This window comes from Taudactylus pleione, unplaced genomic scaffold (assembly GCF_031769625.1).
Source record: "Taudactylus pleione unplaced genomic scaffold, aTauple2 ptg000016l, whole genome shotgun sequence".
In the NCBI taxonomy this organism is placed as follows: domain Eukaryota; kingdom Metazoa; phylum Chordata; class Amphibia; order Anura; family Myobatrachidae; genus Taudactylus; species Taudactylus pleione.
This window is the reverse complement of record NW_028284418.1, coordinates 810,582-826,147: the sequence shown is the minus strand read 5'-3', so window position 1 is coordinate 826,147 and position 15,566 is coordinate 810,582. Positions and strand designations below refer to the sequence as shown.

The 15,566-nt window shown below is 41.7% G+C and overlaps 1 protein-coding gene across 5 annotated transcripts in view; it reads right to left on the bottom strand.

The window, feature by feature from the left end:
- The window catches only part of RPTOR (regulatory associated protein of MTOR complex 1), a 319,880-nt gene that overhangs the window by 159,926 nt on the left and 144,388 nt on the right, over nucleotides 1-15,566 (bottom strand). For all 5 annotated transcript variants that reach the window (XM_088474208.1, XM_088474236.1, XM_088474218.1 and 2 more), the window contains exon 4: nucleotides 2,783-2,941. In XM_088474208.1, coding sequence (XP_088330334.1) covers nucleotides 2,783-2,941 — 159 coding nt within the window. The remainder of the gene's footprint in view (nucleotides 1-2,782; nucleotides 2,942-15,566) is intronic.

Below are 15,566 nucleotides of genomic sequence, written 5' to 3'. Positions count from 1 at the left end.
AAATGCCACCTCTTCTTGAACTACTGTAACACATTTAGGAAGCAAGGAAAAATAAAGGTGAATTTGAACAGAAAATTAAAGATTCAACTTGAACCTTGTGCATCATTCAACTGTCCTTACAAGACGACATGAGAAATTCAGGATTAGACTCAACAGAGACCTCTTGTTCCAGGTACGTTACCCATCCACAGCTTCAGAACAAAATGTTTTGAGGCCCAAGGCAAATATGTCACACTGGGTTCCTACATGATGACATTCTGTAGTGCTTGAGCTGTAAATGTGAAACCTCTCATTTCATGTTCTGTTTGTTCTTATAGACAGATATGAAATTTTACAAGAACAAAAAAAATAGAAATATATTCCAGTTTACAAGAAATACAAGTAGCTTTAATCTCTTTATTATTTCACACATACAGATATAAAGTGCGGTATGACAGGAAATTACTGGGTCGCTTATGAACTTAACTAGCTCTAGTGGTCTCCCAGCTGAAGTTGGGTAGCAATACCTTTGACAACCTCTTCACTGGAAACGTTGAGGATTTAATGAAATATCCGTATTTGTCATTGGCAATATATGGAAATGGTCTACAGTACATCAGGATTTCTCAACTCCAGTCCTCAAGTACCTCCCAACAGGTCATGTTTGTGGACTACTTCAATCATGCACACGAGTTAATCTATTTTGCTGGGTTAGTAATAATCCCATCGGCTTCCACAGATAGAAATCACCAAAACATGGTTGAGGATGAGAACCACTGGTCTACCCATCATCTCCATAGTGTCACAGCACTGGGTTCCTGAACCCTCTTAATGGATCCGGCGGCAGGGTAGGTGATTCCACGGCGGGAGGGGGGTAAGTCCATCAGCACACGCGCAGGGATCTCTTACTGGCCAGCAGCGGGGCAGTAGGCCTGCTGCTGTAGCTGTTCCACTGTGGCCACGACTCCCTTAGGGAAGACTGAACTTAAAGGGCAAGCACGTTTAGTGTGATATCACTAGGGTGCAAAGTTGAAACCCCTCCTATATAAGATTGCCTCTGAGCACTATTCAGTGCCAGAGTATAGGCTCCCAAACAAACTCCAGTGTTCCTCATCACTAGTGATTCCTACTGCTCGTTCCTGATTCTGTTTCTTCCTTAGTACAGCACTTGATAATTCCAGATTGACCTTGGCTATTCTCAGCGACATGTTTCCGTCTGATCCATGGTACCGTATCGTCGGTTTGGTTCTGACCCAGCATGTTGACTATGCTTTGTATGTCTACTTCGTACTTCCTACCACACTCCAGTGTACACCAGCATCTGTACTAGGAAACCTAGTCAGAGGGCCGCAACCTCTTTGCAGGGGTCCCTGGTGAATACCACTGTCACGTTAGACTACGCACCTCTGCACTGGGTCTTAACCAATCCTAAAGTACAGGCAAGCTTCCACTATCTATCCGTGAGTTTGTGACACAGTCTGGCAGGGCTCCAATTAAGGTAACAGAAGGGATATTTATTAAAATCAGTGCCAGAGAAAACTTAGTTGTTGTTAGTAGCTGCCAGATACTTGATTTCATTTTCTAAACTGAATTGGAAAGGACAGCTAGAATATATTTCTTTACTAAGGGAAACTCTACCTTTTCATTTGCACCAGTTTTTATAAAATGTACTTTACATTCATTTAACGCTCGGAAGACTCCTGTATGTAGATGCTGTTCACTCCCATTTTCGCTACTTCCTTTAACATTAGGAAGTATTTGTATAAGTATTGGGAGGGTTTGGGTTCTGATAAAATGTGAGGTAGAGACCTACGATCGTACACTTTATATGTACGTTGCTTCTTGGCATTTTGGTTAATTCCAATCAAGTCTCCAAAATACACCAAAGGGCTATACTCAATTCCTAAGCTTGTTGTTGTCTTGCAATTTATTGTAGCATTTAAATACTGGTAACAGTCACTATCCAGCTCTTTTACAAAATATTAACAGCAGTAGTACTCAGCATTGGGAATCGTATGTCCCTCTTCCCAAATGGGTAAGCAATTGGATACATTAAGATTAGATTTGGGGAACACATTAACATGGGACCAGGAGCTCTACATTCATAGACCACTGATCCTACCAACTATGCCAGACCTGCCTGAGTCATGCTGTTTATGAATGAAACCATGAACCATCTGATAGGGTGACTGTCCTGGGAAAAAACAGGAGTGTGTGTGTGTGTGTCTATATATATATATATATATATATATATATATATATATATATATATAAGGGATGGTTACGTAACAGGTTCCACAAACCAGACGCAATGGTTATATGCTGTGAATTTTGTTGATTCAATATATTTGAACCTAAACTGCTTTGAGTTGTTTATGTCCTGTTTAATCTTGCATATTGTTATTTCGTTTTTTAATTGTTGTTTATAGATCTCCAAAATGAAGCTAAAGCGGTCACAAGACCAGGGTTATGCTTCATGTTAGAAATTGCCCATGCTGGTTTATGAATATAACGAATGTCTTTATTTATAAAACTTTGTATACCCTAATGTCCATGCATTACACCACTCTTATACATTGAACAAACTGATACTCTGTAACAGCAATAACCTTATACTCATCCCCTTATTCTCTAATGATTGCACTTTTAGTTACGCCTTTACATAATGACTATGGATCCTCTTCTATTCAACCTGCAAACCCGAATCCTACTGGCATCAAAGCAGCCACTGTTGTGCCTATCCCTAGACTTGCGATAAATGTCCCTAGGCACAGAAGTACTGCATATTCTGTTGAGTACTCACTTTATTGAAAACCCAAATCTCCCCGTTGACGGTGGGGCGTGGAACTCCGTGCCCATTGTAGTGGAATAGCACTCGCTCTTCCTTGGCATTCCTTCGCAGGGAAGTGCAGAGCTTCTTCACCTCATCCACTGTGGGATCTAGACTTTGCTTGTACCTAGCCTGTGTTCAATACAAAAATAATTTTTCATCATTAAGTACAGACAATAAAACAATACTATAACATTTCTGACTGCCGCTGCATTTCCTAGGAAGCAAATGTGTGTTTTTGTTTTTGTGTGAGAAAATAGCTATGTAATTGGAATGCTGATGCACTTATTATGTGATTAGTATGAGGGAGACAAAAGTACTGGTGCTCTTGTCCTCTAAGCATTGAACGTGTGTAAACACACACTTAAATAATGGCTTATTGCTGTACTTTTTCTTCATTGTGCCAGCAAATTGGCTAAATTAAAGACACATGTGTATAAGGCACAGACTCACTGTAAGGGGCAGGCTTGCGAAGGACCTGTGCAAATTACCAGATATAAAATGTTATTGAGTAACTGAATTAACATAATATAGAGCTCTTCCAGATACTCAACTGCACACTTACTTCCCTCATTTGCAGCTGCGTGCAAAGATGAAATGTATTATCCCTCTGGCTCAAACTCATTACATGAGCAGCTCTGTGCAGATTAAAGAAAAAAAAGGCTATGCAGAATCCCTATAACAGACTGTAGAGCACAAACGACAGCACAAAGAGAGAGAACAGATTCATTAATAAAAATTTAAAGCTACATTCATGTGCTATGAATGTGATCTGAAAAACAGGCAAAATAATGCGTGTATTTCGACGCCTATCATTAGTCCCATGCTGGGATTTCAGTGTCAGGAAGCCGGCAATCGGCAAGAAGACCGTCGGCTTCCTAACTAGAGTACATCACAAATAATGCAGTGTTCCATTACTACTGTTATACTCCATTGTCAATTATAATTATCTTTCTTCTCTCGGAATTATCAGAAAATCTGAAAAAATGCTAATACTGTTATCGCAACAAAATTAGCCTTCAATTTGGTAGTTCATAAACGAAACTGAGAAAATTATATACTGTATAAATCAGATGCGGGAATATATTAAAGTTCATAGCGCAATTATTTTTTTTTTTCCATTGGTGGCATTAGACACTGACCAAATTAAACATTTTTTTCAGCAATAATAAATCTTAAATAAGTTTTCATTTTTAGATGAGCTTCCATTTAAACAGAGCAATACCAGATGATGGCTTTTTGTACAGCTCACAAGATAATAAGTAGTAATATTAAGCTTCCTAAATATTCATGTTTTGGACACAAAGTACCTCTTTCCTCCAAAATTATCCATTTGTTGTGTTCTAATAGTTTTTTTTATACAAGTCTATATGTCAAACAGCATCAAGTGGTTTCTTCTTGGATTCTAAACTGAAAGTTACAGCATACACTTCGTATATTTAAATGAATTTGACCAATTAGCAGCATTTTAACTTATAGTAAATACAACTTGAACACACACTCACAGACCTTAGCTTGACTGATTTGCAAACAAATGTCTGAAGTTGATTATCCAAGTACAGTGTGTTCCTATATGGCCAGCTGTTGGACGGTACGTCATAACCAGATAGCCCAGCAGGGCACCATTTCATGTGGCTGGTGGTGGTGTAAATGGAATCGGTATGATTTACCGCCGGACCCATGCTCGGCGGTTGGAATCCCGACTGTGGCATCCCGGCAGAGGAGGAAATTCCGATCGTCCAAGGTAAGTATTCTCTAACCTAATTCTACCCCCTAACCCTAACCCTCCCTTAGGGGTGCCTAACCCTAACCTTTCCCCCAAGTGCCTAAACCGAACCCCCCTTCCCCGCCGCCTAAACCTAAGTCCCCCAGGGGGTGCCTAACCCTAACCTCCCCCCGGGGGTGCCTAATCCCCCCCCCCCTTCCCTTAGCCTAAACCTAACCTCCCGGGGGGTGCCTAACCCTAGGTCCCCCCCGGGAACCCTTAACCTAAACCCCGCCCCCCGCGGCTATCAGCGCTCAGCGTCCCTTCGATCAGGATGCCGATCGTCGGTCTTCCGGCAGCGGTAAAATGACAGGCGTCTAGATTTAGATGCCTGCCATTTAACCCTCGCCGGGATTAAGCAGTCGAGAAGCCGGCTGTCGGGATTAGGTCCGCCGGCTTCCCACTGCATACCGGTGTAAATATTTAGATCTAACATCCATACTTACCAGACTAGACAGTCCTGCCATCTAATGACGTCTACATTTTTACACCAAAATGGCGTCTGACCAATTCATGCATGAAGGCTCATAAAAGAAAAGAAAAAGTGTGACATATTGCTAAATTCTATGCGTTGTATTCCTAAAATATGCCATGTGTCTTCAGGTTTGTGGATGCTCTAGAAAATGCACCTGGGCGAAAACGATGAAATGGTCACTCTAATTACTCCCATTTTACAGCACTACCTTTATTACATTAGATGGAGTGCAGCTAGAATGCACTTACTGGTGTAACAGGGTAAGAGCCAGAACCAAAATAAATATTTAGAAAAGACCGGAACCACTCTAAATGATCACAATAACAAATTATGAACTGGGTTTTTCAGTGGATCCTGCTTTTTCAATCTATTTAGTGTAAATCCAGCTTTATCAGTGGATCAGACTTGTCCAATATAATTAGCATGGATCCGATTTTTTGGTGGATCCGGCTTTTTCAATGCAGGCCTATTTAGTATGGATCCAGCTTTTTCAGGGGATCCAGTAGGATCTGGATTTCACCCACACGGATTTCTGGCAGAACTGCTAGTGGGAGGCACAAACTGTGCCCTATTATAAGTATAAGCATGAGCCTATGAACAGCCAGATAAGTCATTTTTCAGGAAGGAAAAGGTTGTTTGCCCACCCATAAAACAGGATCCGGTCAAAATATGGACAGTCGGGATGCCAGCACTTAGAATGCCAGCGCCAGAATCCCGACACCTGACAGTATCCCGGCTGCCGAATGGCCGGCAGTTCGATTCCCGGCAGCAGCAGCCCAACAGATCAGCAGAGCCCGGTAGCGGAAGCCCGACAGCGCTGGAAATACCGATGGTCTCTAAGGGAAGTATAAACTAACCTAACCCCCTAACCCTAACCCTCCTTAGGGGTGCCTAACCCTAACCTCCCGCCCAAGTGCCTAACCCTAATCCCCCCTTTAAGTGCCTAACCCTAACCCCCCTTTCCCCGCTGCCTAAACCTAAGCCACCCGGGGGGGTGCCTAACCCTAACCTCCCCCCGGGGGTGCCTAACCCTAACCTCCCCTTCCCCTAGCCTAACCCTAACCCTCCCGGGGGGGTGCCTAACCCTCAGTTTCCCCCGGGTGCCCTAAACCTAATCCTCCCTTCCCCCCCCCGCGGCTGTCCGCTCGCGGCGCCCGGCATCCCGTCGATCGGGATGCCGGGTGCCGGTCTCCCGGCGACGGGTAAATGACAGGCGTCTCCCCACACCGGGATAAAGTAGCCGGGAGGCCAGCTGTAGGTATTAAGGCAGCCGGTTTCCCGACTGCATACCCCGGCACCGGCATCCCGACGGTAAGTAGTGGGTTTAGAGGGATTAGGGTCAGGCACTAAGTAGAGAGTATGGGTTAGGTACTAAGAGGGGAGGGTTAGGTTTAGGGTGCAGGGAGGGGAAGGTTAGTTTTCGGCACTAGGGGGCAGGTTAGGTTTAGGCACTGGGGAGCGATCGTTAGGGAGAGGGAGAGGGTTAGGATACTGAACGACAAGTGTCGGTATCCTAACCCTGTCGGGATGCCGGTGTCGGGATTGTGACCACCTGCATCCAATACCCAATCCCATAAAACAGGGGAACACCTGCCTAAATGCACTCTCGACTTTTCAACAAATCTGCCTAACTTGTCCCATTATACAGATCCTTCTGCACCTGAATCTGTGTCCTCCAATCTATGCATTCACCCACAGAAACAGGTACACATACACAAAAGCAGAAACGTAATATCAAAAAACAGCATTTGCAATGTGCTTTTGCATTTCCATAAGTGACCCTTATGAATTTATTGGTGAATAACCATGCAAATTCTTCTCATTTTTAGAGTTACAATTAAATAATTATCTCTAAATCTAAACATCACATTTATACTGCAGAGAAATAATCAGGCGTCAGAAGCTTCTGTCTGTAAATAATCATTCGCAGAACCACTTGACCTAAATTCATTCAGCAAGAGAGTTGCAGCACAATGTACTTGCCTGGTGCATTTTGAAACCCTATGCAGCGCAAGCAGAAAAGGTCATAAGACCTGAAAGTTGATTTGCCAAAGGACCAGAAAACTGCCACATTAAAATGTACATAACAAAAAACCTCTAACTATGTCTATATACACACACACACACACACACACACACACACACACACACACACACACACACACACACACACACACACACACAGTAAGGTAAGCTGCTGTGACATCACCACTTAAGCCTCTCTGTAAAAGTCCTCTGCAAGTCTGTCTCTGACACTCTGCTGACGTGGAATTACTTGAGGCAGAGTAGCACTCCCTTCCTAACATAACATGCTGTAAATTGGTGGCAGAGAGCAAGTGGATGGATATTATTCAACTGAATAATACAGTCTTTGAAATGTTAATGTGCCAAAACAAAATTTCTTGAATACCTGCCCGTACTATAATTAAATAGCCACAGAAGTCTGTAATATTGGCTTTGCCATGGTCCTGAATTGTGCGATATGTTGATACAGTACAACTGTTTTTATTCACATTATAAGTTCAATCAATTTCTAAATCTAAATCTTCAGTAATATTAATTAACCTACATCTTTTTACCAGTGTTATAAATACTGTATCCTGGTTTTGTTGAATGTCTACATTATTTCTGCATGTTAACCAAGAATCTAGCACAGGGGTTCCCAACCACGGTCCTCAAGGCACACTAACGTCCAGGTTTTGAGGACAGCCATACTGGAGCACAGGTGACTTACTTAGTACCTCAGTTATTTTGATTTAACCATCTGTGCTCAAGCCTGGATATCACCAAAACCAGGACTGTTAGTGTGCCTTGAGGACCGAGGTTGGGAATCACTGATCTAGCACAACAAAATGTTCCCTGAATTTATAGATAAGAAGCAATTAAGAAATCGTAATTAATGTTTAACTGACCTTCAGAAAACCTCTTTCCCTAAAACAAAGCATTTTAAAAATGTAAAGCAAATATAGTACATTAAAGGTAGTACATAGTTTTCCTTCTCCGAGGTGATCTTGGTTGTCAAACATGAGACTTGTGACCTCTCCAAGGTCATAACTTACAGATAACAGATATCGTGTCTCCTTATTGTCATTCTTTTAAAGCACTTATAACCAAAGACACTATTTTATGTCCCATATATTTATGCAGTCAAAATACTTTTCTAGTGAAAAATTCGATCTGCAGCTGTACCAGTCCACACAGTACAATGGCTCACAAATCAGGAAGCAGACACAGAGCGTCACCAACAATTCACCCACTTTCAACTTTCCCTGTGAGCAGTTTTGCCTCTGCCATATTTATAGCTTGCTACAATATAAATGCTAAATTTCTCTATTTTCAAGGATACGTAAGTGCTATATACAGAACTACTTGCACATACAATACACGTCCACAGCAAATACGCATGTATTAGCTAGTGGCAAAGAACAAAGTGAGTAAAACAATCGATAAGAAAACCCAGCAGGGACAAGATGGAGAGAATGTTTCTTAAGGTCAATGCGTTTCTGGTGCAGAGATGTAAATCTAGGTCTTCAAATGTGCAGCACTTACTTTCTCTATTTCGAGGTATATGAACAACTTGCTGAAGGGTAACAGCTCAAAAAACTATCAAGACTCTACTAATACCTGAGACAGCAATCGGCATACCAGTTATATTTTTGGGGCAATCGAGAGGATTCCCCTTGTGTGACTGCGCAGTATAGGAAATCTTCTTATAGCAGAAGTACACGGACTCCCGGGCCCTTGTAATAAATGGCACATTGTAGCATATCTCCCTGAATCAGTTACATTAAGAAAGATTGGACAGTGGTTAAATGAATTTTATATATATATATATATATATATATATATATATATATATATAATTAAAGCACACTGGTGTCTCTACTATCAAACCAGTAGTTCACACACTCAATACTTTTTATTCCTATGGCCATAGTTACAACTGACTTAAAAGAGATACTGATATAGGGTAAATTATATATATATATATATATATATATATATATATATATATATATATAATAATACTAAACCAGAGAAAGTTATTAGCAACAGGATAACATGAAAAGACCACTATAAATAAGATCTAAAGTGCATCTTCTAATGTCTTGTACTGATTATTGAGCTAATATTGGGACAACACATTGTGATATCCAGCCAACTGTCTAATATGCTGCTGCATTATATTTTGGTATCTTAATTATATATATTACATCAAAGTAAAGGTTTATATTGTGATTAATTTAATGTAATACATCTTAACACAAAAACAGAATTTGTTAAAGTCAAATTAAAGGCCGTATTCGATTAGAAGCGAAAAGCCGAGATCCGCGGAAAGTTTTCACCGATCTCAGCTTTTCATGTGGCGGAAACTTATACCCGTATTCAAGTCCACCCACTTTTCGCGTACGCAGAAAGTCAATGCAATGTAATAGGCGAAAAAGATTTGCCTCTGAATAGCAGGAGAAAAAAAGTGCAACATTTTCTATTTTGGGGTGCAAAGGTGGAGAAACTACTCAGAACCCATGGGACAGCCCCCCAAAGGACAACTGTGTCAAAAAATCCCCCCCCCCCCAAAAAAAAAGTAAATTTTGGGAGCGAAAAAAGTAAAAAGTGGGGGGAGAAGCATAAAGACTGGTGAAATAAACTTTTGGGGGGTCTGCAAGGATGGGTCAAATGGTTTTTTGATTGCAGGAGCTTGCAACAGGAGCGTTTTTCATGTTTTTTTTAACTTCACTTTAGAGACTTTAAAATATGCTAGCACCCATTTTCAAGCACCCTAAATTTGACAGGACTACTTATTTTTACCAAAAAATGCTTAATGCCATTCTTCACCACTTGTGCAAAGACGCTAACAAGAATCTATTGAAACAACTTAAGTACGTAGCTTTATTAGGGCTATTCGGGCACATTTACATTGATCCCCAATGTTACTGCATCTTTTTGGGGGGTTCAGATTTTGATAAAGTTAAATTAAGTTGGGATTTACATTTCACTATAATTAAACTTCAAAGATGAAGCTTAATTACAGAAGTTTAAATATATACCCAGTTCACAGACAACAACTAATAATCATATTAGACGGGGGGAGTTTAAATGGAAAGCAATAATTATATCATAAACATGGAGTGATATCACTGCAGTTCCCCATGTCTGTAGCATTCCCGCTAGGCTGTTTTAGCGGGGAGTCGCACCATGCCCGATTTCTAGAACAGCCTGCAGGTGCTGTCCCCACCCACAGACCGCAGTGTCCCACAGGTGGGGAAAATTGTGGTATAGTGATTATCACCGTTGAATGGATGGCGCCCGGCATCTATTCCCAGAGACATGAGCGCTTCGGTGCAGCCCAGCATGTCCGTAAGTGCCGGGCACGCCCCAAGAGTGATGACAAGGGGGCGCGTCTTAAAGACAAACAACCTTTTCACATGGCCACACCCCTTTCTCTGGCACATGCCAAAGTGCCCTTTCTCTAGGTTCAGCGCCGGACCTAGAGTGAACACTAAAGCCCGTATTCAAAAGAGGCGAAAAGCCGCGATCGGTGAAAAGTTTTCACTGATACGCGGTTTTCTACACTTTCGTCCTATTCAATTCCAGGACGTTTTCACCTGGGTGAAAGCTCCATAGTCAAAAACAGGCAAAAAATGTTCTCCACCCAAAGGCAGGAGAAAAGATGTGCAAAATCCCTATTTTGGGCTAAAAATGTGGGGACTTTGTTCAGAACACTTTGGACACCCCCCTAATGACTAATTAGGTAAAAAAAACACATTTTTTTATCTTAATTTACCCTAACAGAAAGACATGTCATTTTGGGGTGCTGTATGGATGGGACAGGTGTTTAGGATTGCAGGAGGCTGCAGAAGATGTATTTTTTAAAAATTTTAAATTTACACTTTATAGAAAACACTATAGTGGTACCCACTTACATGTACCCCCAATTTAACTACAGTAATTATTTTGTACAAAAGACATTGCTTTATACCATTTTTCAACACTTATGCAAACATGCATATAACAGCCCTGTGACTCAATATTAGATCCCTAATTACTTTTATTAGGTCTATTAATACACATTGTGTAAGTAGGCGAAACTTCGCCTCAAAACAGGCGAATGAGGCGAAAACATTGCACTTATCGCTGATCCCGGCTTTCCCCCGCTAATTGAATATGGTCATATGTATGTAAATCCACCAATCTGCACAGAACATTTGTTACCTAGTAAACTGCAAGCAAGTAATTGCCTCAGAAGGATGCAGCACAGAGATCATCCAATGCAGAGATTATAAAGGCTAGTACACCTTGGACAGCTTTTACAGTTACCACATTAAGGGAAAAAAGTGCTCGTTTGTGTTTTAACAAACACTCTTCCAGCAAAATGACAATTGGCTTATTACAGCAAAGTAATTAGATTACCAAATTGCTTTAGATAAATGCCCCTTTTTTGTGCATGCTTGTTCCTCGCCCCTTCTTCATCTGCCATCACCTGACCACTGAGGAGTTTCTTGACCGACTGACTCATATCACTTTACACTCTCCTCTAAAGCTGAAGTGCAAATGTGTTACACCGGCAGCAGCAGCAGCTACACAACTATCCCACACAGAGGTTTGAAAAGGAAAAACTAAAGACATCATGGAAAATGAATCGGCATCATGGGACAAAAGGTACTTGCTATAAAAAACACCAAAGAGCTATTTGGCATTGCATCTTTAAACACTTTATATCACAAGCATTATATTTGTAACTGAAGGATTATAAATATACATTTTAACCTCCTGGAAAAACTTTTGTAAAATCTGGGAAAATATCAATTCAGGAAAATGACCAAAATACATAAAACTCTTTAACTGATCACAGCAGTTCATTATACTTTATAGTTTGTTTGAAGGGGGGAGATCTAATTTGTTCTAATCTAAACAAACATACTCAGTCCTATATTCGTTCATGTTATGTATTACATAACATGAACTACTATAATGAATATTTGTACTAATACACAACTAATGCGAACAACAACCACATAAAAATACAGTGTTATAGCCCCTTTGAAACACAGAATAAGGGGACCATGGATGTAGGTGTGGAGGGTAAAAACCAGTAAAAGCAATGGGTATAAAGTAGGTGATCGACTGAACTGTATGTTTACTAGCACATTAAATTATTTGCTGCTAGGAATACAGTCCAACAGATTTTAATGCATCCCATTATTATTATGTTTTTTTTATCCCCAGTTATCCTTTATCATCCGTAAAACACCCTGCGACTTGCGAAGCCTCTTTGGAATACCTGACAAAAATCTACAATGACTGAACTGTGACAGCTAGAGAGCTGCATTTATTCATGAAGCCTCTTCTGTTAAACAAGACTTCAAACAGTGATCTGCTCCCACAGAAAATCCCAGCACTGCATCCCCACTGCCGGCTTGGGGAAAGCTAGGTGAATGGTAATTCTTCCTGCTGAAGATTGAGGATTATTACAATAAAAGAAAATTCAAAAAGCATTGTCTGAACACCAGAGATGACCTGGTCTATTATTGTAATGCAATAAATAGCCATTGCAACACTTTATAGAGGAGAATAGATCACCCTACCTGTCTGATATACCAGGATATACTGTAGGTTTCAAAACAAAATATTTTCTTTAAACCTATGAACTTAAATGAGAACTCCCCATTCAGGGAATATAATTTGTTTTTGTTACCCATAGATTCTACAACTGATCTGCTGTATCCACTACAAAGACCTAAGATATACCTAGGGTACAGAATTTGTTGTAGGTGAAGTTCCCTCCTTTAATTTGCCTTAATAAGGTTTTATTTCCAGAGACCAGAACTCTGTGCAAGTCCCTCTCCACTGCTATCATTCCTCCCACCTGTGCAAGTCCCTCTCCAATGCTATCATTCCTCCCACCTGTGCAAGTCCCTCTCCACTGCTATCATTCCTCCCACCTGTGCAAGTCCCTCTCCACTGCTATCATTCCTCCCACCTGTGCAAGTCCCTCTCCACTGCTATCATTCCTCCCACCTGTGCAAGTCCCTCTCCATTGCGATCATTCCTCCCACCTGTGCAAGTCCCTCTCCACTGCTGTCATTCCTCCCACCTGTGCAAGTCCCTCTCCACTGCTATCATTCCTCCCACCTGTGCAAGTCCCTCTCCACTGCTGTCATTCCTCCCACCTGTGCGAGTCCCTCTCCACTGCTATCATTCCTCCCACCTGTGCGAGTCCCTCTCCACTGCTATCATTCCTCCCACCTGTGCAAGTCCCTCTCCAATGCTGTCATTCCTCCCACCTGTGCAAGTCCCTCTCCACTGCTGTCATTCCTCCCACCTGTGCAAGTCCCTCTCCACTGCTATCATTCCTCCCACCTGTGCAAGTCCCTCTCCACTGCTGTCATTCCTCCCACCTGTGCGAGTCCCTCTCCACTGCTATCATTCCTCCCACCTGTGCAAGTCCCTCTCCACTGCTGTCATTCCTCCCACCTGTGCGAGTCCCTCTCCAATGCTGTCATTCCTCCCACCTGTGCAAGTCCCTCTCCACTGCTGTCATTCCTCCCACCTGTGCAAGTCCCTCTCCACTGCTGTCATTCCTCCCACCTGTGCAAGTCCCTCTCCACTGCTGTCATTCCTCCCACCTGTGCAAGTCCCTCTCCACTGCTATCATTCCTCCCACCTTCCCCTTCTATACAGGAGCCTTAACATTCATTAGCTCCTCGTTTCTTTCTCTCTTACAACCAACTCCTTTCTCTGTGCCAGCTTCCCAAAAAAAAGATGCTCCCTACACTACTGTATCCCTCACATTGCCAACTAAATTATTTGTTTTCTACTCTAGACTGGTCACTTTCGCACAAGTCGGCAAAGACAGTGACGTTATAGTAAGAAGGGGGCTCTAAGAAAACAGCATTCTATCCTAGCGCTTTAAACTATACATTGTTTGAAATATAAAATGCACAGTCCAGTAATTTCAGTGTATATATTTACTAGGGTTTAGGTTATGTTTCTGGGATATAACTTCTATAGGTCACGTGTCTGCACTCAGACTTTCCAGAGCCTTGTAGCAGATTCTTCTCTGTTTGGTGATAATTGACAATGCAGAACAGAGAACCAATCTCCCTCCTCCCTAGTGCACGGATGATTAGGGAAGGGGACATCGATATATGTACTGTGACCTTCCCCCCTAATGTCCTAGTAGACATAGGAGAACAAAGTGCTAGAATACCATTCCAGCAGCACAAAACGAAGAACCCTTTCCCCAGCGGAGAGGCCAATGAAAGTGCAATACAGTGTAAATCGTGCCCTATAAAGAATTCCTTCCTATGATCATATAGAAACCCATTTTGCAATCCCTTGAGATTTGGATACAATGTACTGAAAGTTGGAGTGCTCCATTATGTTATAGACAAGTGAACACACAGAAAGTAGTCTCTTTTTTTTTTTCTTTCTTTACCAGTATTACAAAAAAAGAGCAGTGCTAAGAAAAGAAAAAAGTATCATCATCATTTAGGAGTCTAGTTATTAAAAAATTAGCACTAATTATCGCCACATATCACGGAAATAAGGAATTGAAGGGCGCAATCACCAAATGTCTCTTGCCTGAACAGTGGCTCCAATAAAAACCTGACAATTAGAACCTTACTTGCCAATTGCGCATGTGGGGTCATCAGGCCGCAAATGTACAAGCGAAAGCTACTGGACAAGGAATCTAAAGAACACTGTATGGAAAATAAATCAATATTGTAGCCTATAGGCTACAATGGCTAATGCCATCTCAACATGTTGTTCACCATCATGGGAAAAAGCTCTGAAAAAAAGATTGCTTTTCAGAGCCTAATCAATTGAAGAACGATGCAGTTTCCATTTAAAAAGGATGGAGGGGACTGCGGTATCCTGCATTACTAATCATTGATCTCTCCTGTGCCTTTAGTAAATTGCTGAGAAACGAAAATCATGCAGAAACTGCTGATTCCCCATAGACTTGAACTGTACGTGAAAACCTTGCAACGCTCATGGGAACCTTGTATATTATAATTTACATATATTGATTTCTTCTACAGTAGACAGTATTTCCTGCCAACATAACATTTCTACAGTATATCTAGGTACAAGTCAAAACAGTCATTAATTCTTAGTTTTGAAATCATATAAGACCTGTATGTTTGTAAAATCCATCTCGTATTACAGAAAAACACAACGGATTTATCTATCTAACATCACAAATTACGTTCTCAGTCTTTTATTTAAGAATAGAACAGCACACAGAGGGCCTGATTCAGATCCACTCGCAAGCGGGTCGATCGTGGGGCACTGCGCATGCAGCCTCGGAGCGAGTGAGAAATTCACACGCTCCGGGGCTCGCTACAAACGGGGCGGCTGTTGATCGACAGCTCGCCCCGTTTTATAGGCGGGGAGAGGGGGTGGCTGGCCAAACGGAGGCGTTCCCGAAGGAACGCCTGCCGTTTGAAGGCGGCCCTACTGACATCACTAGTGATGTCAGTAGTGAGCTTCCTGCTCTATTAAGCCTACTG